This window comes from Salvia splendens, chromosome 1 (genome assembly GCF_004379255.2).
Source record: "Salvia splendens isolate huo1 chromosome 1, SspV2, whole genome shotgun sequence".
NCBI lineage: Eukaryota > Viridiplantae > Streptophyta > Magnoliopsida > Lamiales > Lamiaceae > Salvia > Salvia splendens.
Window position 1 is genome coordinate 3,228,421 of NC_056032.1, and position 26,581 is coordinate 3,255,001.

The 26,581-nt window shown below is 39.7% G+C and overlaps 4 protein-coding genes, 1 non-coding gene and 1 pseudogene across 9 annotated transcripts; 3 read left to right on the plus strand and 3 right to left on the minus strand.

Moving 5' to 3' along the window:
• The first annotated feature begins 1,169 nt into the window (after positions 1-1,169).
• LOC121808537 (cyclin-T1-4-like) lies at positions 1,170-6,931 on the plus strand. 5 transcript variants are annotated; one of them, XM_042209086.1, is made up of 8 exons: positions 1,170-1,307; positions 1,389-1,531; positions 2,091-2,706; positions 2,862-2,943; positions 3,073-3,207; positions 3,565-3,740; positions 5,994-6,139; positions 6,583-6,931. In XM_042209086.1, the coding sequence occupies exons 3-8, from the start codon at positions 2,096-2,098 to the stop codon at positions 6,612-6,614; spliced, it is 1,182 nt and encodes a 393-aa protein (XP_042065020.1). In that variant the 5' UTR covers positions 1,170-1,307; positions 1,389-1,531; positions 2,091-2,095; the 3' UTR covers positions 6,615-6,931. The 5 variants fall into 5 exon arrangements, 4 of the variants coding, with proteins under 4 accessions (XP_042065020.1, XP_042065036.1, XP_042065029.1 ...); XR_006052224.1 differs by lacking the exons at positions 1,170-1,307; positions 5,994-6,139; positions 6,583-6,931 and adding exons at positions 3,824-4,004; positions 4,087-4,334 and having other exon boundaries at positions 1,325-1,531; XM_042209095.1 differs by lacking the exon at positions 1,170-1,307 and having other exon boundaries at positions 1,325-1,531; positions 2,940-2,943.
• A 454-nt stretch (positions 6,932-7,385) lies between these two features.
• On the minus strand, positions 7,386-9,568 carry LOC121808530 (sugar transport protein 8-like). Its single transcript, XM_042209073.1, has 4 exons — positions 9,449-9,568; positions 9,042-9,361; positions 8,169-8,831; positions 7,386-7,930 (listed from the first exon to the last, which is right to left on the minus strand). Exons 1-4 carry the CDS (start codon positions 9,558-9,560, stop codon positions 7,529-7,531), a joined length of 1,497 nt encoding a protein of 498 aa, XP_042065007.1. The 5' UTR covers positions 9,561-9,568; the 3' UTR covers positions 7,386-7,528.
• Positions 9,569-12,819: 3,251 nt separating this feature from the next.
• On the plus strand, positions 12,820-15,268 carry LOC121757641. The gene is made up of 2 exons (XM_042153159.1): positions 12,820-14,332; positions 14,580-15,268. Exons 1-2 carry the CDS (start codon positions 12,820-12,822, stop codon positions 15,266-15,268), a joined length of 2,202 nt encoding a protein of 733 aa, XP_042009093.1.
• On the minus strand, positions 13,372-13,478 carry LOC121758045. The gene has a single exon (XR_006041313.1). It is a non-coding gene; the product is annotated as a small nucleolar RNA R71 (small nucleolar RNA).
• Positions 15,269-16,649: 1,381 nt separating the features above from the next.
• LOC121757647 lies at positions 16,650-20,469 on the plus strand (annotated as a pseudogene).
• A 966-nt stretch (positions 20,470-21,435) lies between these two features.
• Positions 21,436-23,273, minus strand: LOC121794029 (chemocyanin-like). The gene is made up of 2 exons (XM_042192042.1): positions 22,925-23,273; positions 21,436-22,004 (listed from the first exon to the last, which is right to left on the minus strand). Exons 1-2 carry the CDS (start codon positions 23,220-23,222, stop codon positions 21,652-21,654), a joined length of 651 nt encoding a protein of 216 aa, XP_042047976.1. The 5' UTR covers positions 23,223-23,273; the 3' UTR covers positions 21,436-21,651.
• Between the last annotated feature and the right edge of the window lie 3,308 nt (positions 23,274-26,581).

Here is a 26,581-nt window from a genome sequence, read left to right on the forward strand (position 1 = left end):
GAAAAAACTCAAATTATGGTAAAATAAAAAATGAAAGCACTATTCCTATTTAGAATGCAGTGTAATGTGTTCAAATTATACAAATTGAACGTTATCCGGGTCGTCCACCTACGGGTCGGATCTTACCATGTCTGCCTCATTACCTCGAAGGCTCAAACCATGGGCTTCTCTTTTGCCAATCTAGTGAAAGGGGCCCGAACTTTTAAGGAAATTAATTGGGGTGAGAATATGCTTAAGTTGTTGGAAAGATTGCTTATTTTTGGCGAGAATATGCTTAAGTTGTTGGAAAGATTGCTTATTTTGGCGAGAATTTGCTTAAGTTGTTGGAAATATTGCTTAACGTGGGCGAGAATCTGCTTAACTTGTTTAAAATTTTGCATTAATAGTTTGCTTGTTTTGTTTGAAAGATTATTTTGTGCTAAACTTTGCTTCATTTGTTTGAGGATTTGCTTATTTTGTATGACAGTTTGCTTCGTGTCCTCTGTACCTGAAAGTATGTACTACCATTTTGCTTCATTTGTCGTGTTATCCTTTTGTTTAATTTGTTTGAAATTTTGCATGAAAGGTTCAAATGTTTGCTTAATTTGTCGTCTATGCTTTTGTAACTGAATTTTTTTTATTCGAAAGTTTTGTATCATAGGGAAAAGATGAATTGCCACCAAGCATCCGTTGTCGGAGAGCGATAGTCGAGTCCACAACCTAAATTGTCATTATGTAAATTTGATTTTTTTTCTAGTACAAGTTTGGGTAGTAATGCAATGTATTGTATCGGAATTGGAGTAATATATTTATGATGCAATCATACTTGTTGCATGACTATGGCATTGAATTGCAATTGAACATAATATATAATGCATGCAATACAGTAAGGCTATATAATGATGTTCTACTCATACAATTCAGAAAGCATAAAATATAGCATGCTGGAAAATTGTATCATTCAATTTTAAAGGTTAGGAAGCTGCAATTTGATTTAAACTGCACTTTTATTCATACAAGTCAGAATGTATAATGCAAGTATTTATGATGAAAGATGCAATAATTTAGATAGCAGTTTAGATAGGGTTAGATACCTATATCTAATTAATTATATTTTATTAAAAAAATATTACTGTAATTTAGGCATTTAGCAAATGATAAACAAAAAAATATTGTAGCAAAACATACTAGTAAGTCTTAAATATTAGAGTGAACTTTAAAATTAGTCCCTGGAAAATAAGGTTTGCACGTTTTATACTCAAAATTTTTTATTTAACCATCATCAAGCTCACAATTGAATCGTTGATTTTTGATTCACAACAATAAAGGTTAATCAATTTACATGTTCAAATCTGACCCGACCACGCCTCGATTTGTAGCTGAATTATTTTCAAATCTTCTTTTTGTAGGTGAATTCTTTCAAATCTTATTCTCTCTCTCTCCCTACAATTCTCAAAGACGCAAACCCTAATCTCAATAGGGAATTGCGTATTTCCAGCTTGAAATTAGCGATCAGTCTTTCCAGATCCTTACATCCCGTGTTGCCTATCAGGTATTATTACTATACGTTAATTACCTTTTGAATTATTTTTGACGGGTTGGAAGAGTTAATTTTTAAATCGTTCTGCAGAATATTGGATCTTATTGCGTTGGATGTCGATTCTGTGCTTTATCTTGCTTTTGTTTATGTTAAAAGTTGATAGGGTTTTGGAAATTGAACTCTCAAATACTAGGTTTGATACATTTTCAAAATCTGTGTTTCTTTTAGACAAATATAGCTAACTGAATTGTGAACGATTTTGTCCTTCCTAGATTTTTCAGTGCTGAAATGATTATACATTTGATTGTTATAAGTTCATAAACAACGGTGTGTAATGTTGTTTCAGTAGGTTTAGAATTGATGGGTTGATGGTGATCTATTATGAGAGACAGGCATATTAATTTGAGCAGTCTCGAAATAACTTTTGTTGTTAAGATGTTATTTCCATTATCATGTCATGAGTGACTGAATTGGTTGTTGGTCTTCCTAAGGGCATAACAGATATCATTAAGAGTGTCTTTTTCTGGGTTGTTGCATTTTGTATGTTCTCTGACTTTGATTAAACGAGCAGGAATTATGTCTTTTGTGCGGCCTCAGCAGCCACGAGGTGGCAAATTTCACAGAGATAATAGATCGTCTTGTGCTAGAAATAGCAATATGGCTGTGAGGGCCACTGGTGCAGCTCCTAATTACTACGGGAACTTTGGCACACATGACTACAACAACTACCATGACTTTACTCAAACGTATAGGTTGGATGGACTCATGTACGACCGTCGTGGACCTGATTTTGGACCATCTCCCAAAAGGAGAAAGACTTCAACTTTCTCTGCTGAAAGCACTGGGTCCATTTATCAGCAGCAACAGACATACCAATATGATCTTGCAAATCGTGCTGACTCATTCAAACCTTCCAGATACTATAATGCTTGTGCCGATGCCCAATTAGTCTGCAAAAGTTCTGCTGCTGTTGCTGAAACCAGGTCTGGTGATGCCAATCTGAATGCTTCTTCTGCATCAAAGTGTGACCGGTTAAAGTTTGAGGATGAGGAAGTGGTTTTCATGTCTAGGGATGATATAGAGAAATCCTCTCCTTCCAGAAAAGATGGCATTGATCAGCTGCATGAAACATATCTGCGATACTCCTATTGTTCCTTCCTTCAAAATGTTGGGGCTAGGCTTCATTTGTAAGTATCTCACCTTGAAAAATACATTCCACATGCTAAAGGAGACATAATTTAAAAGTCCATCATGCTTCTATAACTATGTTGGTTCGACTATTCTTTTGTTTTGCTATGTTTTATGTTAATTATCCAAAGATTCAGATGCAATACTGTTTCAGACCTCAAACAACCATTGGGACTGCCATGGTGCTCTGCCATCGTTTCTTTGTACGTCGATCTCATGCCTCTCACGACAGATTTGTGAGTTTCCTTTCATGAATGTGGTACTTTGTCTTTTGTAATTTAGTTAATACTCTCTAGATTATCTTCTGGTTTGCCGAAATTGGCCTTTGGAGGTAATTAAGTGGTACTTTTATCATTGGCTTGCAGCTGATAGCTACTGCAGTTCTTTTCCTGGCTTCCAAGTCTGAGGAGACACCATGTGCTCTGAATGATGTCCTAAAAGCTTCGTGCGAAGTTCTCCACAAACAGGATTTCTCACTTCTTTCATATATGTTACCCATTGTTAGTATCCTCTTTACTCTTCTCGCTCTTTATAGTCTGACCTTGGCTTACTTCCTTTTATGAGATGGTGTAAATTGATTGATTCAAACTGTAAAAAGATTCAATTCTCAAATTTGATTTCATGTGTACGGTTCTCTAATTGATTCTTGAAGATATAATCAGCTTATTCCTTCTTGAAGAATGCAAGATATACTAGGAATTCTTTGTTATGGTTTGGGCTATTAAATTGTGATCAAGGAAAGTTCCCTTTTCTGATTTAACCTAGTGAACTGTTATTTGTATTTAGTCTGTTGTTTCTGTTAAGTAAGACGTATACTAATTTAGCTGCTTTTCTCTGTGACTAATTTCCTTGAACAGGATTGGTTTGAAAAATATCGTGAGCGGATGACTGATGCTGAGCAATTGGTCTTAACAACTTTAAATTTCGAGCTTAATGTGCAGCATCCATTTGAATCTCTGACTTCTACGCTTCAAAAACTAGGCTTTGCACAGTCTGTCTTGGTGAATATGGCGCTGGACTTTGTCAGAGAAGGGTAAGTTATATTATTTCAAGTATTGCTATTCTCAGTTGTTAATTTGAAATGATACCTGCTATACATCCTGTACATGTAAGTAGACCCTTCTGATATCGAGACTGAATATAAATGGAGTGAAAAAGTACCAGTACCTGAACTGTAATTGACACTCTCATTGGTGGCTTCTCTATTATTTGGATAACCAATGGGCCAATGTTATCATTCGGGAGGAGGATATACACAATTTATTTACCTTTTGGTCCTCAGATTGAATCTTCTTTTGTGAGTGACAGTCATCTCTATATTTACTTTGATTCAGTCTAGAATTCGATATTGATATTTCTGGAATGCCATATAATTGCAGGGTTTATAGAAGATTAGCATGCACCCATTATGATATTAATAGCCGGAGGTTGATCTGCTGATCATCGAATGTGTTTTTCATCTGAAGTTGAACTTGCTATATCTTGTGGATTCCTTTCCAATTCCAACATCTTATTAGCATGGGCATTTGCTGTAGAAGATAGTTCGTGGATTAATTATTTTATTCTCCATTTAGACATTACTATGTCTTACTCAGTTTCAACATAGGTTGCTTATAATAAATCTGAAGAATACCTCAGATATTTGTTTGGGCATGATGGAACTAGGGGCTCATCTGCCATATGTGGTGACCAATTCCTTTTAAACACTTTGATTCCCGAAACCATTTGCGATCAGGTGACTGAATCCTTTACATTTCAGATTTCACCCATCCATATATTACCCACCAAAATACTCCGTGTTCTTTTTGACCTCTCATCTGTTTTCTTTTGCTTCCCATTTCCTTTTTCTTCTATTCTTTGATGAGCACATCTTCCAGCTTCAATAAATTTTGAAGGTCTTCATATACTACTGAGCTTTGATGGGTAAGAGTTTTGTATGTCATGTTCAGAGAAACTTCTATTCAAGGGCTCAAACCTCAGTCCTTTGTCCAGCCAAATAAGAACAGAAAAGGTAGGAATACTTGCCAGTTACCACAGTAGTGGAAGCATGTCCAGGAGAGATGAGAAGTCCCTACTTTAATTTTAAGTATTATTGACCTGTTCGAGTATCCATTCACAATAATCATCATTGTTCAACTTCTATATTTTCTGCTCAATTTGGGTTGGGATGTTGGTGGGGTGCAACAGTTGTCATGTGTTCTGAAGAGTTCGAAAAAGGGTTTGCCTAGGTGATTCTGTTTTTTTTCCCTTTTCTTTCCTTACTGTATTGGGGCTTCATCTAGTGGGCGTCATGTCACCATACACCATACATGGTGCATGCTAAGTGTTGGCTAAGTGTTGTCGCAGAAAAAAGTAGTTATATAGTCTTTTGCACTTGGTAATAAAAAAATATTAGGAAGACTGTCTTTTCTTAACATCCATGGAGGGAACATCACTTTGATGTTTACTTATCATAGGTTTACATACTCTATCCATACTTATATGTTTATTTACTACTAGTTGTTGTTTCATTTACTTCTCCATAGGGAATTATCAGACCATATTTACATATACCACTGTAGCTCTAGTGATACTTTTCTTTTAAACTTTGTAAAGAGTGTAATTAATTAAGTTATGTGGATATTATGTCTGAATTTGTAACTTAGCCAAGAATATAATGTCTGATCCAGCACCCTTAATGCTAGAAGATAGTCTAAATTTTCTGAGGACTCGACAAGAGCAAAGTATACTCTAATTGGTCGTGGAGTGATAATCTGCTAAAACTAATTTATGAAGTCACAGTGAGTTTACGAACATCGTAGCTTCATGCTGCTAGCCTTATGCCTTACAAGGTGACCCGAGCTTGTTCTTCTCTTTTATGTGCATCCACATCAGCATTCTTGTTGGTAGACTGGCTGCAGATACTGGAGTTGGAGTTAATTGTTCTATAGATTGTTTGACATGTTTTATACTGGGATAGCAATCAGCATTTCCCAGAAGAATCTGGGTATATCCGACTTGGATGCTGCCTTATTAGTTGGTAAGGGATTCAATTATTGGTTTTTTGTTTTTTGAAGTGTCAATTTGATTATTTATTAACTGTTTCTGGCCATGGCAACTGCTCTCCGAACATAAGATTTTTTAATTGTGGCGAATACATCAATGAGAATAAGATCATGCAAGTTGAATTGTTGGTGTTGCTTCTGCTTCAAATGGTTTGGTTTTATAATCTGTTTCATATCTGTTAGTCTATCATCATATTTTGATCACGCACGTATTTTGAAATGAAGTTTCTTTTTTTTTGCAGACTCAGAAGTTCGCTATGGCTTCAGTTTAAACCTCACCAGATAGCTGCTGGTGCTGCCTACCTTGCTGCCAAATTCCTAAACATGAATCTTACTTCATGTGATAGCATCTGGAATGAGTTCCACACACCACCATCTGTACTCAAAGGTATCACAGTCACAAATCACAATACTCTGTTTCTTGATATTTTTGTCAGATTTTAACTTGAATAAAATAAAAAAAACAGACCCCAACGGTATTAAACTAACTGGAATGCCTAAAATTGTTCTTGTTGGGAGTTTAATCAGGGAGTTACAGCATAGGTGTTGAATGGCGTTGTTTCGCAGCGAGTCAGACCTAATGACTATTCAAAGTTTATTCAGTATATTGCTGCGGAAAAAGCATATCCTTGTTGAGAATTATAGTATCTGATTATGAAAATTTATTAAAAAGTTCCATGTGGAAGATTAAGTTTTACTATAAATTACCAGAAATTCAGAATGGATGTTTGGGATGGTGATTAGAGAGTTATTGCATACTTGTCAACTTTTATACATTCAGATATCTTAGCTCGTCTATCGTTATAACCTGCTTGCAACTCTACGATGCAGATGTTGCCCATCAGCTGTTGGAACTATTGTAGAAGATCCAAGATGAACTGCATAAGATCCCAGCTTACATTACCATACACTCCCACACTACTCAAGTTCATCGCGATTTTATAGAAGTAAGCATTTGTTAGCGTCAACAGAATGCTTCCCTATGCCACATTAAGAGTAGTTATATATTCTGCGCAACTCCCCTTGTATCATTGTATGCGCCAAAGATTGAATCTAAATCACTTTATGTTAAGTTTTTCTGCATTAAAGATAATGTAACTTGTTGGAGTGTATTCTTATGTGTATACGTATCACCCAATGTATATTTATATTTTAGTCGGCTTTAGGTTGCTTGGCTTTATGTATTGCTATGTTTTTTTTACTATTTTTTAGTTTATTTTGTTTGCCCCCCAAAAATATGAATGGGTTAAGTTAATAGGATAACATTTTATTGAATATAAAGAAATACAGTAAAATCTAAATGTATAGTCTTTTTTTGGAGAGAATTTGAGATTGAACTCGTGCATTACTATCTACGGAGGTCATTACGATATTGCAAATGAATTCAAATATACTATCTACTAAAATCCATTAATTTTCCTTAACAAACAAGTTCAATTAAATAATTAATATACTAAAAAAACTTACAAATTGTGTTCAACATTGTTATTTTTACATTCTTTCGTCAATTTTTACTACTCCTATTAGTTTGATTGAAGTTATTAGTTGAGGTTGGTATATAAAATGTAGTAACAGGCTAATGATGAGACCTAATTCAAATGGCGAAATTGAGAGATCGAATATTTTTCCTTTTGATGAAATCCCAATTGAAAAGTGAAACAATGGAAGAAACAAGGTTACTTGTATGGCACATACAAAGATTCAAAAGAAAATAGAAAAGAGAAATGAAAATGAAGAAACAGCATGTGCCAAAGCACTGCTAATAAAGAGAGAGGATTCAAGCCATCCCATATTCACTCCCTTCCTCTTTGTAGAAGCTGCTCCACACAGGATGCTTCTTCCATAGCCTCTCCTCCACCTGATCGATCGGAATCCCTTTCGTCTCCGGCAACAGGTAGAGCACGAACAGCCCCATCGCCATAATCCATGCCGAGAAGAAGAAGAATATGTGAGCCCTCATGTGGCACAACATCGATAGGAATGCCTGGGCGATCACGAACGTGAATGTCATGTTCGTGCTCACCGCAAAGGCAAACCCCGCCGCCCTCGTCTCTATCGGGAATATCTCACTCGGGATCAGCCACCCCATCGGCCCCCACGACCACGCGAACGACATCACAAACATGCACACCAGTATCACCACCACCGCCGCCATCCCTTTGCTCATCGTCCCCGTCGCCTGCAATTCTTAGGCAGTCATTTGGTAGTACAGTTAAGTTAGCATAATGACTAACAACCATTTATTATACACAGAGCAGGTTTGGCAGGTTAGATAACTCATCTATGTTTGGAATTCTATGACCAAACATTTCTGGTCATAGAATTCCAAACATAGATGAGTTACTATGAAGTTAGCACATCTTACCTACTAAACTGTTCCTTATGGTGTAAATGTTATGCATCTTAGTAATACCTACCTGGAGGTGTGTCGACAAAATCACCCCGATCGCCATCTGGGACACGAACATCTGGCACGACGCTTGCAAAAGCAGCTTCCGCCTGCCAATCTTGTCCACGGCGTAGATGGAGACGAACGTGGCTCCTACGTTTACAAGGCCGGTGATGACGGAGGAAAGCAAGGAGGCGTTGGAGTTAAAGCCGAGCGTGCGGAAGAGAACAGGGGCGTACAACATGATAGCGTTGATACCGGTGAACTGCTGGAACACTTGTATTATGGTGCCCACGAACAATGGTGGGAAGCTCGAACGCTTGAACAATCTCCTGAAGTGGTGCTTCCCCTGCTTCGCCTGCTCTGCCGCCGCCAATATCTGGTCAAACTCCGCGTCCACGTCGTCAACCCCGCGGATTATCCGCAGGGCTTCCCTCCCTTCTTCCTTCCTCCCCATCTCCACAAGACTTGGCGGAGTCTCTGTTATGAATAGGGAACCGCCGAAAAGGACTAGGGCTGGCACTGCTGCTAGGCCTAGCGACACACGCCACCCGCTCGGGTGGATCATCACCGTGGCGTAGTTAACCAGGTTGGCGATGAAGATCCCTATTGTCACAAATAGTTGAAACAGGATGTTTACCGCCCCCCTATGTTGTTGGGGGGCGATCTCTGTTAGAAACAGAGGAACGGCCTGCATTCAGTAGTTTTGCAACCATCAGTCTTAACTACTGAGTGCAGACAAAATCATCCCTTTCCAAAATAGTGCTTCCATATGAAACACTATTTTGAAACAGACGGTCTAAAACTATGACCTAGATGCCAGTTTCAAAATAGTGTTTCATGGAACGGAGGGAAATTCGAACATGACCTAAAATTAGCATAGTTACTCATTGTTACCTACTTCATTTGCGAACCCGACGCCAACCCCAAAAAGGATCCTCCCCACGATGATCATCCACTTCTTCTCCGCGGCTGCGCAGATGAAGGCGCCCGCGATGAAGAAGGTGGAAGCCATGGTGATGGTGGGCTTGCGCCCCAACTTGGTGCAAGCCTTGGAGGCGAAGAAACTCGCAATGAGGGCTGCCAAGTACAAAGAAGAGGTGAAAAGCTGGAGCAACTCATCGTCGTATCGACAGTAATTATCCTCTTGCGCGTGTAGCTTTCTCTCGTGAACATGAGGGAAAAACTTCACCAAGAAATCATCCATGGCCGTCACTCCACCTAATCCACACCAAATAAGATACATGTACTTATTCAAAAATTTCATCAACATGTAAACAATTTTTATAAAACTTAAGAATTTCGTACCCGAAATTCCAATGTCATAGCCGAACATGAGGCCGCCGAAGGCAGCCAGAATCCAGCATGCGAACACATAGGGTGTGATCTTAGACTTGTAATGAGGCTCGCGGCTGGCCATTTTCTTGATTTATGTATGCCACAATGATGTTTTTTTTTCAAAATATAAAATTATTCCTACTAACAAGATGTGTAGTGTTGTCTAGTTCATGATAGTAGAGATGCCTAAATCATATTTATCAGAATCTTTTTCCATTGCTCTCAGATTTCAGTTGCTGTTGATGATGATGTGAAAGGTTAAATGCTCAATTTTTTTGATCTTATTTTTGGTTTTATAGTCTAACTCGAAACTAATCTTAGGCACTTTGAAGTCGGACAAAAGTAGGGGAAATTGATGGATGAGAAGAAACAAGTGAGAGTGTGACTCCGATTATTTCTCCCCTCAAAATCAAACATTTGAAATTTTATGAAAATTAATGAATATCATAGCGCGACTTATTAGGTATAAGGTCTCCGTATTATCATAGCATAATCCTCAAAATTTCTATTTATTAGATTTTAAAAAAATAAAAATGGGATTGGGTTGAGTACTGATGGTTTGGCGAATTTTTGATGGTGATGAATGCAGGAAAATGCAGATCACGACACAGAGATTTACGTGGTTCGATTTACTGAGGTAAATCTACGTCCACGGGAAGAAAAGAGGGCAGAGTTGTATTGCTTGATCTGTTTTCTACAGCTTACAATACAGACTTGCTATTTGACATTTGATCTCTAGAGAACTTAACCCTTTTCTATCTGATCTAAGTTCTATTTATACATTGAACTAAGATCGTGGCTTGCATCACCACTAATGATGGTTGTGGATGTCGTGGAGGTCATGGAGATCCTGCATGGGTCCACTACCTCTTTGTTTGGTCCGCTTATCCCGCATGAGATCCTGCATGATTTGACACCACTAAATAGATCGTGTAGTGGTCATGAGATCCTGCATGGGTCCACTATCTCCCAGTTCGGTCGAATACTGAGACCGAACTGCTGAACTATTGCCGAGCAGCTTTTGCCGATCTGAGAGTAGAACTGATTGGTCGGCTTTTACCGAGCTGTAGGCTGGGGCCGAACTCTTTGGTAATGCCGAACTGATACTCTTCCTTGGGCTTTGGGCTGATGGGCCGTCACTGCTATTGGGCTTGTTTAGTCCGTACTGATGGGCCGTCACTGCTATTGGGCTTGTTTAGTCCGTACTCCATCAAGTACCAATGTCCGAGCAATAAAACCATCAATATATAATGTTTCGAATTTTTATTGGAAGATAAGATTTTTCAGTATATTAGAATATATTGTTAATACAATTGGAATTACAAAAGTTAGGGTATGACTTATGTATTAGATTTTACATTTTATTAAACGTTGATAATTTACCGAATAAATTTTTGTGATTTATTTGATTTGAGTTATAAATTAATCCCGTTATTCTTAATTTGTTAATAATTGGTAAGAAATCCTATAAAAATTCACATTATCCTCAATCCCTTTAATTAGTTAAAACTTGCCGTATATCTTTCCCCATTTACCTTATCCAAATTTATAATTAAGGATATATGCTAAGCTCATCATCCATATCTCCATAGATTCTGTGTTTTCTAGGGTTTTCCAATTAGTATAAAACCCCCATTCCACCATCAATGGTAAGAATAATCCAATCCAATCCAATCCAACAAAATCAAAGATGGCAGAGGCTTCTTCATTGATGCGAAGCTTATTTCCTATTCTTTACCCCGGATTTCATGTTAATTATAACTCACCAAGTCGTGCTTTGAGTGTAGTTTCGGGTGTTAGAAGCTGGAAGTTCGTCGGAAATGCATAGCTGAGATTCCAGAGAGTTCGCCCGGTCGGGCGTTTTGATGTTGCTAAACGCCCGATCGGGCGTTTCCATTTTGTGCATGCGGAGTCCAGAAAGTTCGCCCGGTCGGGCGTTCTGATTTCAACTAAACGCCCGGTCGGGCGTCTCCCGCGAAGCCATGCAGAAGCATATCGCCCGGTCGGGCGATTGGTCCTTCTAATTTCGCCCGGTCGGGCGTTCGGAGTCTCGAACAACTCCAGGCAGTTGCTCGGCAGTTTAGGATAAAAAGAAGAAAAGAAAATGAGAAGGAGAACGACAGATAGAGAGAAAAATAGAGAGAAAGGAGGAGAGGAAGAAGAGAAGGAAGGCATTCCGGCCATTATTCCGACCATCCATTCCCGAATCCCGACTCCACTCGACGAGAGCATCACACCTATGGTTTTATTTCTACATTCTACCATGTGTATAGGCTAGGCTCTCTTTGTTGCTCCCAGTTGTAATCTAGGCTTGTGTATTTGTTTTAACACCTTGAATCGTATGTTTGATACCAACATTGTGTTTGATAATTAAAATGCTACGTTTTTGGCTAATGATGTAGTGTTGTTAAATCTTAACTATTGTCTCTTTAACATAGCTTAGGATTGATCGTTTGTTGGTATGCTTTCGATTTAGAACTGTTCAGGGGATAAATTGATAGTGGATTAGGTAAGTGATTATAGTAGACGACATTTATTCCCGTGCATCCGCAGGAATTAAATGTCGTTGAAAGTTGGTTCATGGAATAAGTGTTCAGCTGACTGTGAACTATACGTCGTAGACATGTTCAGTGCACGCGATTAGGTTGATAATTATAATCCCGTCGTATGTTTCGTTGTAAATGGTGTAAAACAACGCAAGCTTAGTGAGCAACTTGGAGTGACTTGTCTTTCTCGTATTAAAAATCTCGTTTCAGTAGTTTAAGTTAGTTAACCATCTCAAAATCAAAATAAAATATTTTTATGCTTTGTGTAGTCTTATTAAGCGTAAGCAATCTCGCCTCCCTGTGGATCGACACTTGAAATACTACTACGATACTGTATTCTTGCAGTAGTGTAGTATTATTAGAGTTAAAATAATTAAACTTGATAATCTTTATGCTTTGATTAAGAACTCTAAAATATCACATCAAGTTTTGGCGCCGTTGCCGGGGAGGCAATAGCTTGTTTATGCTTAAGTGTTTTAGTTTTTATTTCGTTTTGTTTGATTTTTCTTTTTGAGTTTTTTAGGTACATTGTTCGTGTTCTACGGTGTGATAGCCATCTACCACGTCCGGACTTGAAGACGAAGGAGTGTATTATTTTAGGTAATTTTTAGCTAACTCTTAGTTTAGTTTTAGGTAGTTTTGTTTGCACACTAGCACACACGTTTTATAGGACTTACCCCGAAGTTGTCGAGAGGTCTCGCTTTCGGTAATTAGGAAATATATTGTGCTTGTGCTTGGTGTATTTTCTGTTGTGTAGGTAAAATACAAACAAAAAAAAAAGAGAGAAAGTCGTGAATGCACACGAGATCTCAGGGTACACCGCCTTTCGGATTACTCTGTTATCAAAGAAGGAAAGGGTCAGGAAGTTCAACCGGGTTTGAAGTTCAACAGGATTCGCCGAGTCCAATCAGAGATAACCCATTATTTGAGAGTAGTGACAGTGATCTAGAAGCTGAATCAATGGCTGAGAACAATGAGATTCCACCACCCGCGGTGAGGTTTGGTGACACTCTCAGGTCGGGAGTCGACTTTCTAGGAGAATTCGCCTACGCGAATGACAACGTGAACATTCCTCCTCATTACATTAGCTTGGTGAACGGGGGAAATCTCTTCCATGGGCGAGACGATGAGGATCCAATGAGCCACCTCAACGCGTTCTACGAATTGACGAACTCTCATCGACCCCCGAATGTGGACCATCATCAGATTAAGAGGGCCTTATTCCCTTTCTCACTGAGGGATAAAGCACGGGCATGGTATGATTCTATTCCGGGATACAACATAGCCACATTCCAAGAGTTGAAGATGTTGTTCCTCCTGGAATATAACTCTCCGATGAAGATTGAGAAGTTGAGAGAGGAGATCACTACCTTCCGACAGAAATATGATGAGTCTTTTGCGGAAGCGTGGAAGAGGTTCACTGAATTGCTTAGGAAATGCCCGAGCCATGGTCTTGCTCCAGGGCATGAGCTACTCAAGTTCTACAAGGGACTCAATAATGAAGGCACGGGCTTGGTGACTGCAGGCTCTAATGGGAACTTGGACGACTTAACTCACGAGGAAGTGAGAGCCCTGTTCCAAAGGTTGGCGAACAACCAAAGGAATTGGCATAATCCGAGAAGAGCGGCCGATAAGATGGGAGATACATTTGGTGCTACAAAGGATGCGGAAAGAGTGACTGCAATTGAGGCTCAACTGGCGGACATTAGCACCCAGATGTTGTCGATGACGAAGGCAGTTAAATCCCTTCAACTGACTCCTCAACCCCAAGCTGTGACGGTGATGAGATGTGGGTTGTGCCAAGGTGGGCACCATACTGATCAGTGCCCTAGTCTTCAAGGACCACCCGTGGAGGATGTGAACTATATTGGCAACAATCGCCAAGGGTTCAATCAAGGCAACCAATACAACAATCAGCAAAATTGGAGGCCTCAACAAACGGGATGGAATCAGGTTGGTCCTAGCAACAACTCGGGCAATCAATGGAGGAACAACACTCAACCGCCGGGTTATGAGAAGAAGACAACCGTCGAGGATCAGTTGGGGCAGATTCTCTCGTTCATGACTAAAAGTCAAAAAGAGAATGAGAATTTCAAGGAGAAGACGGTGGAAAGATTTGGTCAGCTCGAAGCTTCAATGAGGAATCTCGAGACTCAAATTGGACAGATAGCTACAGCATCCCATACGAGAATTCCTAACGCCATCCCGAGTGATACGGTGCCCAATCCTAAGGGCTATGAGCAGTGCAAGGCGGTTAAGCTAAGAAGTGGCCGCAAGTTAGGTTCGACACCAGTAATTGACGGCCAAGGTACTTCCGGCATCTCACACGCAGGGGCGGATGAGATGTTAGGCTTGCATTCCTCGCACGCAGGGGCGGACGGGGCATGTAAGGGAAGTCCCGCGTTGGTGCAGGGTGCCCAACATGGTCAAGAACAAGCTGCATTTGGCAGCAAGAAGTATGGTGAAGAATCCGATTCGAGTGGAAAAATTCGAGTAGAGAAGGATATCCGCGCTAAGTCCGGCAATGGACCCGCAGTGTCCATTTAATTTTCCAGATTTTATCCCGCCCCCACCTTTCCCAGTCGAGAATAAGAAGAAGGGTAGAAAAATAATTCAAGAGAAAGGACTCGATTGGATGATGAACATTATCAGGAAAGTTAATGTAGATGTGTCCCTGGTGGATTTGTTCCTACACTTTCCTAAATTCTCCAAGTTTTTTAAGGATCTTATCGCGAAAAAGGAGAAGATACAAGACGATGGTGTGGTGATATTGAGCGCATTTTGCTCACAATTTGTGAAGGGAAAGATGCCGGCAAAGAGAAGAGACCCTGGAAGCTGTGTGATCCCATGTGAGATGGGAGATAAGAAGTTCCCAAAGTGCCTACTTGATCAAGGCTCGGGAATATCATTGATGGCTCTGAAAACCGCACGGTCAATCGGTCTAGAAGCGAGGATTGAACCAATCGACATTGACCTACAATTGGCGGATCATTCAATTGTGAAACCAAAAGGGATCATCGAGGATGTCTTGGTGAAGGTTGAGAGATTTGTACTCCCGGTTGACTTCATTGTCCTAGAGATGGAAGAGGACAAGGATATGCCTATCCTCTTTGGTAGGCCATTTTTAGCAACCGGTGATGTTGTGATAGAGACCAAGACAAATACGGTCATGTTTCGAGTAGATGGAGAAAATGTGGTGATCAAGCAAGAGAAGGCGGGGAAGCGCCTATTGGAGCCTGGATAGAAGGGAAAAGGATGAAGGAGGTCGAGCCAACGACTATAAACAAAGGCGCTGATTGGGAGGCAACCCAAGTTTTTATTTTTTCTTTTATCTTTTGGTTTCATATGTTGGAGGTTTTGTTTGCTCAATTCTTTCCTCCAACATTTATTTTGAATTGAGTGTTCTTTTTGTAGTTTTTGTTTTTTTTGTAGGAGCAACTGGGAGTTAGGATTGGAGCTTAGGAGGAAGCACACCTGCAAAGGATTTTTACACCCACCCTCCCACCCGAATGCACTATGGACGTCATGCCAAGTTTGGGGGAGTTTCCTTTCCCTTTACTTTATTTGTCTTCTTTGCATGCATTGAGGACAATGATGCATTCAAGTTTGGGGGGTTATGAATGATTTGTGATGTATGTTTTTTGGGTGTTTTGCGTGATAAAGATGTTTTGAATCTATGTAGTTGACGGGTGCATGCTTTATCTTCGGCTTTCTGGTTGGGAAATCTTGCTTAATTTTACTTGAACTTTGAAGCCTAGGATGAATAGAATGGGTGCATGGATCTTTGTGAAAAAGCATGTCGTGATAACATCCGATTTCTTGAGTTGAGGAGAGTATGAAAATCGCATGACTTGTGGAAATTATGTTGGATTGATTTGCTTTATCGAGTGAAGTGCTTGCGTTCGTTTGTGTTAACGATTTGGGAGGATAAGGCACTAGGATGAACTCTATGGCCAAATGATCACATGCCTAGTCCATCACATGATCCCATAGAAGCCACCTTGAGCTTAATTCTCTTTTCTTTGTGTAAACACTTAGCCAAACACTTAGCTACTTAAATAAGCCTAATTTTAGCCTCATCAATTGACCTTGCTACTATTTGAGTGCTAAATACAAGTTGAGCTTGGTGTTTTGAGTTGTGAGTGTGGGGGTGGTGAACTGTAAAGAGTAGACTTTTCTAGACTTGATATAATGTGAAAAGAATGAAGTTCTTAGAAAAAAAAAAAAAAAGAAAAGAAAAAGACGACCTCAAAATTCGCAAAAGTCGAGGTCTTTACAAAAAAAAAAAGAAAAAAAAAAAGAAAGAAAAAAATAAGTTTGATGAAATAAAGATAGAGCTTCTATAATTGTGCGATGTAATCTTGTCTAGAATAGATCTCAAGTTTGGGGGAGTTTGAGTTGGGTTGTAAAATTTTGGTTGTTCGATCTTTGGAAGGATGTTGTAGGAGGGAAGATTTTGGCACTCAAATGTGTAGCCTTTGAGCTCACTACCCATACTTATCCTACCTCGTCCCTAGCCACATTACAACCTTGAAATAAGACCTTGGACCTAATCGTTGATGCTTGTGGATGTGTGTAAATAGCTTGGTAGAGTTAAAGAAGTTCGGTTTGAAACCTGCGAGTCTATGAGATTAGTAGTGCTTGATGAGTCGATGATGACGGTTTGAGTTGTTTGATCGTATGCTCGGACTTACTTTGAAGTGCATCTTGACTTGAAAATCTAGGGGGATGAGTGATTGTTCTTGAGAGTGGGAAATCTCGATTGGAAATGTTGGGGGTTTAGATTTTGTCACTCACGTCCCTACATGATTCTTTGTGATGAAAATTTCTCTGCGGGGTAGACTTGCGTTGAGTTTTTGTGCTAAAAATGTACCTTGCTCGGGGCGAGCAAGAGCTTAAGTTTGGGGGTATTTGATGCGAAGCTTATTTCCTATTCTTTACCCCGGATTTCATGTTAATTATAACTCACCAAGTCGTGCTTTGAGTGTAGTTTCGGGTGTTAGAAGCTGGAAGTTCGTCGGAAATGCATAGCTGAGATTCCAGAGAGTTCGCCCGGTCGGGCGTTTTGATGTTGCTAAACGCCCGATCGGGCGTTTCCATTTTGTGCATGCGGAGTCCAGAAAGTTCGCCCGGTCGGGCGTTCTGATTTCAACTAAACGCCCGGTCGGGCGTCTCCCGCGAAGCCATGCAGAAGCATATCGCCCGGTCGGGCGATTGGTCCTTCTAATTTCGCCCGGTCGGGCGTTCGGAGTCTCGAACAACTCCAGGCAGTTGCTCGGCAGTTTAGGATAAAAAGAAGAAAAGAAAATGAGAAGGAGAACGACAGATAGAGAGAAAAATAGAGAGAAAGGAGGAGAGGAAGAAGAGAAGGAAGGCATTCCGGCCATTATTCCGACCATCCATTCCCGAATCCCGACTCCACTCGACGAGAGCATCACACCTATGGTTTTATTTCTACATTCTACCATGTGTATAGGCTAGGCTCTCTTTGTTGCTCCCAGTTGTAATCTAGGCTTGTGTATTTGTTTTAACACCTTGAATCGTATGTTTGATACCAACATTGTGTTTGATAATTAAAATGCTACGTTTTTGGCTAATGATGTAGTGTTGTTAAATCTTAACTATTGTCTCTTTAACATAGCTTAGGATTGATCGTTTGTTGGTATGCTTTCGATTTAGAACTGTTCAGGGGATAAATTGATAGTGGATTAGGTAAGTGATTATAGTAGACGACATTTATTCCCGTGCATCCGCAGGAATTAAATGTCGTTGAAAGTTGGTTCATGGAATAAGTGTTCAGCTGACTGTGAACTATACGTCGTAGACATGTTCAGTGCACGCGATTAGGTTGATAATTATAATCCCGTCGTATGTTTCGTTGTAAATGGTGTAAAACAACGCAAGCTTAGTGAGCAACTTGGAGTGACTTGTCTTTCTCGTATTAAAAATCTCGTTTCAGTAGTTTAAGTTAGTTAACCATCTCAAAATCAAAATAAAATATTTTTATGCTTTGTGTAGTCTTATTAAGCGTAAGCAATCTCGCCTCCCTGTGGATCGACACTTGAAATACTACTACGATACTGTATTCTTGCAGTAGTGTAGTATTATTAGAGTTAAAATAATTAAACTTGATAATCTTTATGCTTTGATTAAGAACTCTAAAATATCACATCATTCATCTTCCTCAATCAAAATCAAATCGAAAACAACTCCGTATGTGGTGATCTGCTGGATCTTCGCGGCCATGGGCGGCCTCATGTTCGGCTACGACATCGGCATCTCCGGCGGAGTTTCGGCCATGGACGATTTCCTCCTCAAGTTCTTCCCCAACGTGTACGCTAGAAAATTGATCGCTCACGAAGATAACTACTGCAAATACGACGATCAGATGCTTCAGCTCTTCACATCTTCTTTGTATCTCGCCGCTCTCGTCTCCAGCTTCGGGGCCTCCAAGGCCTGCTCCGTTCTCGGCCGGAGGCCTACTATCAGGCTCGCCTCGGTCTTCTTCGTTGTCGCCGCTCTTCTCAGTGGATTGGCCCCCAACAAGGCCGTCCTCATCGTCGGCAGAATCCTCTTCGGAGTTGGCGTCGGATTCGGCAATGAGGTTAGAGTTACACCCAATTTTTATTAGGGTTATTTAACAATTTAGTATCCAATTTGCATTCATAATAAAAGTTACTATAATGGACAATTAAGAAATTTTTTTAACTTTATGATTTATTAGTCAAAATTTGACCGAATTTTCTAATTTTATAAGCAATTAGCCCTTTTTATTACTATGACTGAAATATATTTTGAACAAATTTCGTGATTTTTCCGTTTATTTATGAGTATGACCAAAGTTTTCGAACTTCATGTTTCTTTTACTAAACTTCGTAGTACTTTTTTTTTTCTGTCAGGTAATCTTTTATCGTGGTATAACTTAAGAACAAATTCAAATTCAAATTCAAACCTCATACTACGTTATAGACAGTTTGACCTTTTTGGCTGATTTTTTAAATTTGAATATACTTAATGTTAATTTATGATTTACTTAATTAGTAAAGTAATTGCATTGGCAATTTACTATTTATGACTTATTTTTAAAAGTCGACCAAACTTTATGATTTTGTCATTAATTTATGATTTTTTTCCTAATTGCTAATAAGTCCATTTTATTTGACCAAACATCATACACAAATCCAAATTTTATGATGCCTAACCAAACTTTATTCAGACTTTCTTCACTGATTTTTAAAATACAGTGCAAGTTTTTTTGTCAATTTAAAAATTGTGTTGTATTATAGTAACTGATTTTTAAAATTCGATCAAACTTCATGATTTTTTCGCTATTTATTATTCCATATATAACTAATAAATTATTTATTGCATCGGCAGTCTGTCCCCCTCTTCTTATCCGAGGTGGCGCCGCCGCACCGCAGGGGAGCTGTGAACATCATGTTCCAGCTGTTCGTGACCATCGGGATCCTCATCGCGAACCTAGTCAACTTCGTGGTGGCCAACATCCACCCCTACTGATGGAGGATCGCTCTGGGACTTGCCGCAGTCCCAGGGATCGCCCTCTTCATCGGCTCGTTCGTGATCATGGAGACCCCCTCGAGCCTGATCGAGCGCGGCTATGAAGCCGAAGGCAAGCAGTCCCTCCAGAAGGTCCGCGGCGTGGACGACGTGGAGCACGAGCTCGAGCAGATCAAGCACGCCTCCGAGCAAGCGAAGAAGGTGAAACAGCCATTCAAGAAGCTGATGAACCGGCAGAGCATCCCTCCCCTCACCATCTCCATCTGCGTCCAGATCTTCCAGCAATTCACCGGCATCAACGCCATCATGTTCTACGCCCCCCTCCTCTTCCAAACCATGGGGTTCAAGAACGACGGCGCGCTCCTCTCCGCCGTGATAACCGGCGTGGTCAACGTGGTCAGCACCTTCGTCTCCATCGTGGCCGTGGACAGGCTAGGGAGGAGGAAGCTCCTCCTCCAGGCCTGCATGCAGATGCTCGTCTGCTTGGTGGGGTCCGGGGTTATCCTTGAGCTCCACCTCAAGAGCGTGGGGACGCTTGACAACAAGCTGGCTACGATCGTGGTGGTGCTGGTGTGTTTGTTTGTGATGTCGTTTGCGTGGTCGTGGGGGCCGATGGGGTGGCTGATCCCGAGCGAGGTGTTCCCCATGGAGACGAGGACGGCCGGGTTTGCCTTTGCGGTCAGCACGAATATGCTGTTGACGTTTTTGATCGCGCAGGCGTTCTTGTCGATGATGTGCCATATGAGGGCGGGGATCTTCTTCTTCTTCGCGGGCTGGGTGGTGGTGATGGGGGTGTTTGTGTGGTTTCTGATACCGGAGACGAAGGGCGTGGCCATCGATGAGATGGAGGAGAGGGTGTGGAAGGTGCATCCGGTGTGGAAGAGGTTTATGCCAAGGGATGATGGAAAGGGGGCTGAGTTGACCTAATTAGGGTTCTATTCTTCAATTCTAGATTCTTTATTTTTAGTTAATTTTACTGGAAAGGGAATGATTGGATGAAAGCATGATTTAATACTATTTGACGGATTAAGATTATATATCGAACATTTTCCAATCGATATTATGGAATAATACTTTACTGTATTATTTAGGCAAAACACATCTATAGGCCCTTGTATTAATATATTTTGTTTTGTTTTGTTATAAAGACCTAATGAAACAAAATGCATTAGTATAATTAGGGATGGTTCGGTATGGTATACCGTACTTTGAGTGCCATACCGTACTGAAAGTTACGGTATGACAAAACACCATACTGATACCGTACCAAATTTTTCGGTATACCGGGAATTCAGTATGGTAGTTTTTGATACTGTTACCATACCATGTTTTCGGTATACCGTACCGCATTACGGTATACCTAATTTCGGTACGGCATACCGTTATACCTGTTATAGCGGAAAAATAATACTATGCCCAAAATATAAAAAAAATAATTATATTGTTCAACTACTTCAAAATGTACAAAACAATTAAACTTCATAAAGTCAATCTAATATTCAAATTTATAAAACTTCGACAACCAAATCAAAAATAAATTATAAAATCATTAGCAACACTATCTTCATTTCTTGGAACTTTGTTGGTGAATTTGACAAAAGACAATACTTGTAGATGAGACTGAAAATGGAGGATCCAACCTACTATAGATATAAGGGTTATATATATACAATAATAATCCTATAAATATAACATAAATATTATATATATATTTATATATTTAATAATCACCGGTATACCAGTATACCACGGTATAGGAAATCTAATACCGTTATCGTACCGAAAACTACGGTATACCGAAAAATTGGTATTTTCGGTACGGTATTCCGGTATAATTCCCCACCCCTAAGTATAATTAAGTATCTAGCGAGACCAAAAAATTGTATGAGGACATAATGAAATAAAATGTACTATTAGTATAACGTGTTTTGCCATTTTGTTATCTAACATGTTGTATATATAATTTCCAAAGCAAACTCTAATAATGAACCACAAAATGCAGTTACAATTAAATGCAATTGATAACAACATGTGCATGAGCATCACTAGTTTGAGAAAGAAGTAAAAACTGGCCGTCCTGATATATATAGTACAAGTGCAATTTTGGCGTTATGCAAAAATGGTAATGAACAAGTAAAGCAAAAGAAGATTGGGAAGAAGGCATCGGAGTTGGAGAGAAGGAGGTGCGGCGCTGGGTGAGGGTGAAGGGGCGGCAGGTGGGGGGAGAGGCGCGGAGAGGGAAGGCATAGGTGAAGGAGAACGAAGCACATTGATGTCGACTTTCTGGCCGGATTGGCAGTGGCCGGGGACACCGCAGACAAAGAAGTGGTGGCCGTGAGTGTTGATGGTGATGGAGTCGTTGCCCGTGGTGTGGGTGGAGATGGGGGATGATGCGTTACACGCCTTGTACTCCGAGTGGATCACTTGCATCACATTGTGGAATTGAGGGTTGTACTCAAATACTGAAATTAAACAAACTCTTATGAAATAAACACCAAGTAATCACGAATATAAACGAATAAATTGTTTACTCAATTTGATACGATCGATGTGTATCCGCTTTGGGTCAAGCCCACACGGATTTATTTTTAGGTCACTTCCAAAAAGCCTCAAACTGATTGGGATTGGAAGGAATTATATTCACCTTCTAGACTCCCGATGTGGGATGGGTTTGTACTCAACAGTTACAAAGAGAGAACAACTATATATATGCAAAATAACCAAACTATAATCTTGGTATCAATAGGAATCATATTGGGATGCATCTTCGAAACTCACAATGGTGCATACATGATTAAAGCGTGCGATCTTCTTGAAAATTAGGGAGTTGCAAATAAGAACGTGTGAAAGTGATCAATAATGATATGTTGGAGGACTCTAATGTGCACGCGGGGTGACTATGATACCATTTTTAATCATTATGTCGTCTTACGTTTCTTTTAATAATAAGGAGAAATTTTTTTTTATTTCAAAACGTTATTTGTAAACCGGTAAACCAGAATTAAAAAACCCATCAATCTTAACCGACGACGATTCTGGTTTAAAACCGGCAGCATGACTATTCATTAAAATCACAATAAATTGGTTGGTGCTAAACGAAACAAATTTGGTCTGAAAACATTGAATAAGTATAAAAAAATGGAAGTAACTGTTTTATTCTTTATGTATATATGGATTATGCACACACATTTACTATTGTTGAACTGAAAATTAAAGAACAGTGAACCGGCCATCTTCCCAATCATTATTTAATTTATTTCACAATGTCAATGAAATTATGAAAGACGATATCAATTTATGTTATACTAGTAATAAATAAACACACACACACACACACACATATATATAAATATAGAGTGTAAAATTGAAAAAATAAAATTACCAATAACATCTCCAAGTTGAAATGTTTTAGTGGAAGACCAGAGCTTGTAATCAACATTGCCAATGGTAGTCCAGCCTGCTGAATCTCCCACCTTATAAACACCTCCTTTTGTTACTTCAAACCAACCTAATACTACTATCAAACACACTGCCATGCTCATTGCCATGCTCTCTCTCTCTCTCTCTCTAACACTTTTTTTCACAGTAGGATATGAAATTTTGGGAGCTTTTTTGATGGTGATGAGTGATGATATTGTTGATGACAGCAGTGCTCTACTCAAACATAAAGCCCTTTTCATATACTACTATTAAATTCTTTACTTTTTATGTGATAGAAATGGCGGATAATGGAAAAGTAAAGCTTTATTATAAACTAATTTAGAGCTAAAGTGGCTGTTGGTTAGCTCCCCATCTTAATAATTACTAGCTTTTAGTATACTCCACTTCTACCGTAATAAATAATCTTGAATACATTTGTAGTTGAGCAATTAATTCTTTGGTGGAAGTTGGAACAAATTAAATAAGTCCAATTCAGATTATCGGATTGTAATTTGATTTAGAAATCAATTACTATTTCCACAAACTCTAATTGGGCTTTATATTTGGCTTTCTAGGTAGGTGGTACTGAGCAGTTAAATAAATGAGACCATTTAGCATTTAGAATAACTGATACAAAAAATACTAGTAAGTTAATAGTTTTATCTGGGTATCCGTCAAAGTATTTTATACATAAGGTATAATTATAAAATTAAAATTTGCGATAAGCTAGAATAGGAATTTGAGATTGAGAATACTTCCTATTGAATTAGTATGACTACCAATCATCAAAATTATTGGGGATTGTGACTTATGGTCATACACCTGATTATGAAAAATGTATACAATTAATGGCCACCAAAACTGATATCTTCACTCTTCAATGAAAATTGAAGTTATGTTTGAACATGATGAGTCCAATTTCGGTCAAAAACATCCATTAATGAAATTTATTTGGTCAGCTCACGAAATTGGTTAGCTTTTAGTACACTCGATTTCAAAACGTAATAACATATATATACATATACATAATTGAGTTTATATTATTGCAATGAGTTTTCCAAAGAATCAACTTCCCAATTTGTTTAGATGTCTAGGTAGGCAAGCATTAGGCATCAGCTAAAGTATAGCATATATAAATTTATTTTGCACTTGTTGCAAGAAAATGATTACTAGCCCCTTAATTTACTTTATTAATTATTTTTTATCATACTATCTTTAACTTGGCTAAAAGTACACATATATGACACTTATTCATTATTTATACATGTGGCCGTGATGACATGAATCTGATTTATTAATATTGAAACTAAAACTGAGTGGGTGGAGTGGTCACTAAAACTAAGTCTTGAAATACTTGAAAGCAAAGAATGATTGAATGCAAATATATATAGTGGCGACGGGTAATATCAATCATGATACTTAGTTGTGTTGGCGTCCTTTCTTATTAATCTCTACTAATTCATTTATATTGTTTTCTTGTATTCAATATTTCCTCTTTTTCATTCAAGATGGAAAAAATCCTTGTCTAGTTGACAGTTTCTTAGCAAACTTTGAGTTATCTAAAGTTCTACAAATGCTAAGTGCTAAGAATGACAAGCAGAGCATCTCCAATGCACGGATGTCCCATTCGGATATCCACTAGAACTTCTCAAAAACACCTCCTGCCACGTCACTAGGTGATGAATCCGCGAATTTCTGATGTTTGTAAATGCTGGTAGAAGATAAAGACTACGACACAAAGAATTTACGTGGTTCGATTTACTGAAGTAAATCTACGTCCACGGGAAGAAGGGAGGGCAAGATTGTATTGCTTGATCTGGGATTACAGCTTACAACACAGACTTGCTATATGATCTTTTATCTCTAGAGTTAGTAAATCCTCGTCTATCAGATCTAAGTTCTATTTATATATTGAACTGAGATCGTGGCTTGCATCACCACCCTAAGTCGTGGAGGTCATGGAGGTCATGAGATCCTGCATGGCCACTAACTAGGCAGTGGCTTACATCATCAGTAATTATGTCGTGGATGTCGTGGAGGTCATGAGAGCCTGCATGGGTCCACCACTAGATAGATCGTGTAGTGGAGGTCGTGGCTCCCAGTTCGGTATTGCCGAGCAGCTTTTGCCGATGCTGAGACCGAACTGCTGAACTATTGCCGAGCAGCTTTGTAGAGCTTGATTGGTCGGCTTTTACCGAGCTATAGGCTGGGGCCGAACTCTTTGGTAACGCCGAACTGATACTCTTTCTTGGGCTTTAGGCTGATGGGCTTGTTTAGTACATACTCCATCACTACCCCCCCCGAAAAGCGAAGTGAACCACTTCGGCGAAGCGAGTCACTTCAGCATTCTGGATAAAGGTACGGGGTAAGTTGATGTTTGTCCTCGGTCTTATGAAGTAAACTCTTCTTTGACCGGACTTGGTTTGTGTCCTAATTTGGCGAGTTTTATCGCGTGGATCGGACTTTCCCTTGTCCTAATTCAGGCAAGTTTTATCGCGTGAATCGGACTTTTGTTGCAGTTCGTTTCAGACGAAGTGCTTGATTCTTAAGCTGAATTGTGGTCTTGTATCCTCTTTAGAAGCTTGGACTTCACAATCGTTGGCTTATTGCAGCTCGTTTCAGACGAACTGCTTGTTTAAGCTGAATTGTGGTCTTGTATCCTCTTTAGAAGCTTTGACTCACAATCGTTAGCTTATATATGTTCTAAAAAGGGGATCGGCCTTCGAAGAACAAGATACCTCAGCAACATTTGTAAGAGACGACACGCACATAGACAGACAAAACGCACATAGACAAAACGCACATAGACAAAAAGACCAAGCAAACCAAAGAAAGCACATTGACCGAACAGGACTCAAGACTGACTGACTGACCGGACTGTCTCTTACAAATGGAACTTCTTGAGGTTGGAAATGTGCCATGTTCGGGGTACCTGTTCTCCTGACAGGTGAGCCAATTTGTAAGACCCTTTGCCGAGGACTTCTGATACCCGATACGGACCTTCCCATGTGGGTTCGAGTTTGCCCAGCTTTTCTGCTCGGCTTACTTCGTTGTTTCTCAAGACGAGATCTCCCACTTGAAATTGCAGCTTTTTCACCCTTTGGTTATAATACCGGGCTACTTGCTCCTTGTACTTGGCTGCTTTTATGCATGCCAATTCTCTTCTTTCTTCGGCAAGATCTAGCTCGGCTCTCAGTCCGTCGTCATTCATTTCTGCTGAGAAATTTAGAGTTCGGGGACTGGGTATGCCGATCTCCACCGGAATCACGGCTTCAGTGCCGTACACAAGACTGTACGGAGTTTCACCGTTGGAGGTTGTGGGTGTAGTTCGGTAGGACCATAGGACTTGAGGGAGATTTTCTACCCATTGTCCTTTGGCTTGTTCTAACCGAGCTTTTAATCCTTTCACCAGGATACGATTTGCTACCTCCGTTTGTCCGTTTGCTTGTGGATGAGAGACCGAAGTGAACCGCTGTTGAATATTCAGCTCTTGGCACCAATTCTTGAACGTCTTGTCGGTGAATTGAGTCCCGTTATCCGAGATGAGGATGTGGGGTATGCCAAATCGGCACACTATGTTCTTCCAGACGAAATCCAATGCCTTCGAGCTCGTTATCGT

Excerpts from the sequence above, each read along its gene's own strand:
- LOC121808537 (XM_042209086.1), top strand. The coding sequence starts at position 2,096 with ATGTCTTTTGTGCGGCCTCAGCAGCCACGAGGTGGCAAATTTCACAGA. Across the intron at positions 3,208-3,564 it reads TTTCATATATGTTACCCATT|GATTGGTTTGAAAAATATCG; the intron begins GTTAGTATCCTC and ends TTCCTTGAACAG. Across the intron at positions 6,140-6,582 it reads ACCACCATCTGTACTCAAAG|ATGTTGCCCATCAGCTGTTG; the intron begins GTATCACAGTCA and ends TCTACGATGCAG.
- LOC121808530 (XM_042209073.1), bottom strand. The coding sequence starts at position 9,560 with ATGGCCAGCCGCGAGCCTCATTACAAGTCTAAGATCACACCCTATGTG. Across the intron at positions 9,362-9,448 it reads CTATGACATTGGAATTTCGG|GTGGAGTGACGGCCATGGAT; the intron begins GTACGAAATTCT and ends GGTGTGGATTAG. Across the intron at positions 7,931-8,168 it reads TTTTGTCGACACACCTCCAG|GCGACGGGGACGATGAGCAA; the intron begins GTAGGTATTACT and ends TAAGAATTGCAG.
- LOC121757641 (XM_042153159.1), top strand. The coding sequence starts at position 12,820 with ATGCACACGAGATCTCAGGGTACACCGCCTTTCGGATTACTCTGTTAT. Across the intron at positions 14,333-14,579 it reads ACCAGTAATTGACGGCCAAG|ATTTTATCCCGCCCCCACCT; the intron begins GTACTTCCGGCA and ends TTAATTTTCCAG.
- LOC121794029 (XM_042192042.1), bottom strand. The coding sequence starts at position 23,222 with ATGAAAAGGGCTTTATGTTTGAGTAGAGCACTGCTGTCATCAACAATA. Across the intron at positions 22,005-22,924 it reads TCAACTTGGAGATGTTATTG|TATTTGAGTACAACCCTCAA; the intron begins GTAATTTTATTT and ends GTTTAATTTCAG.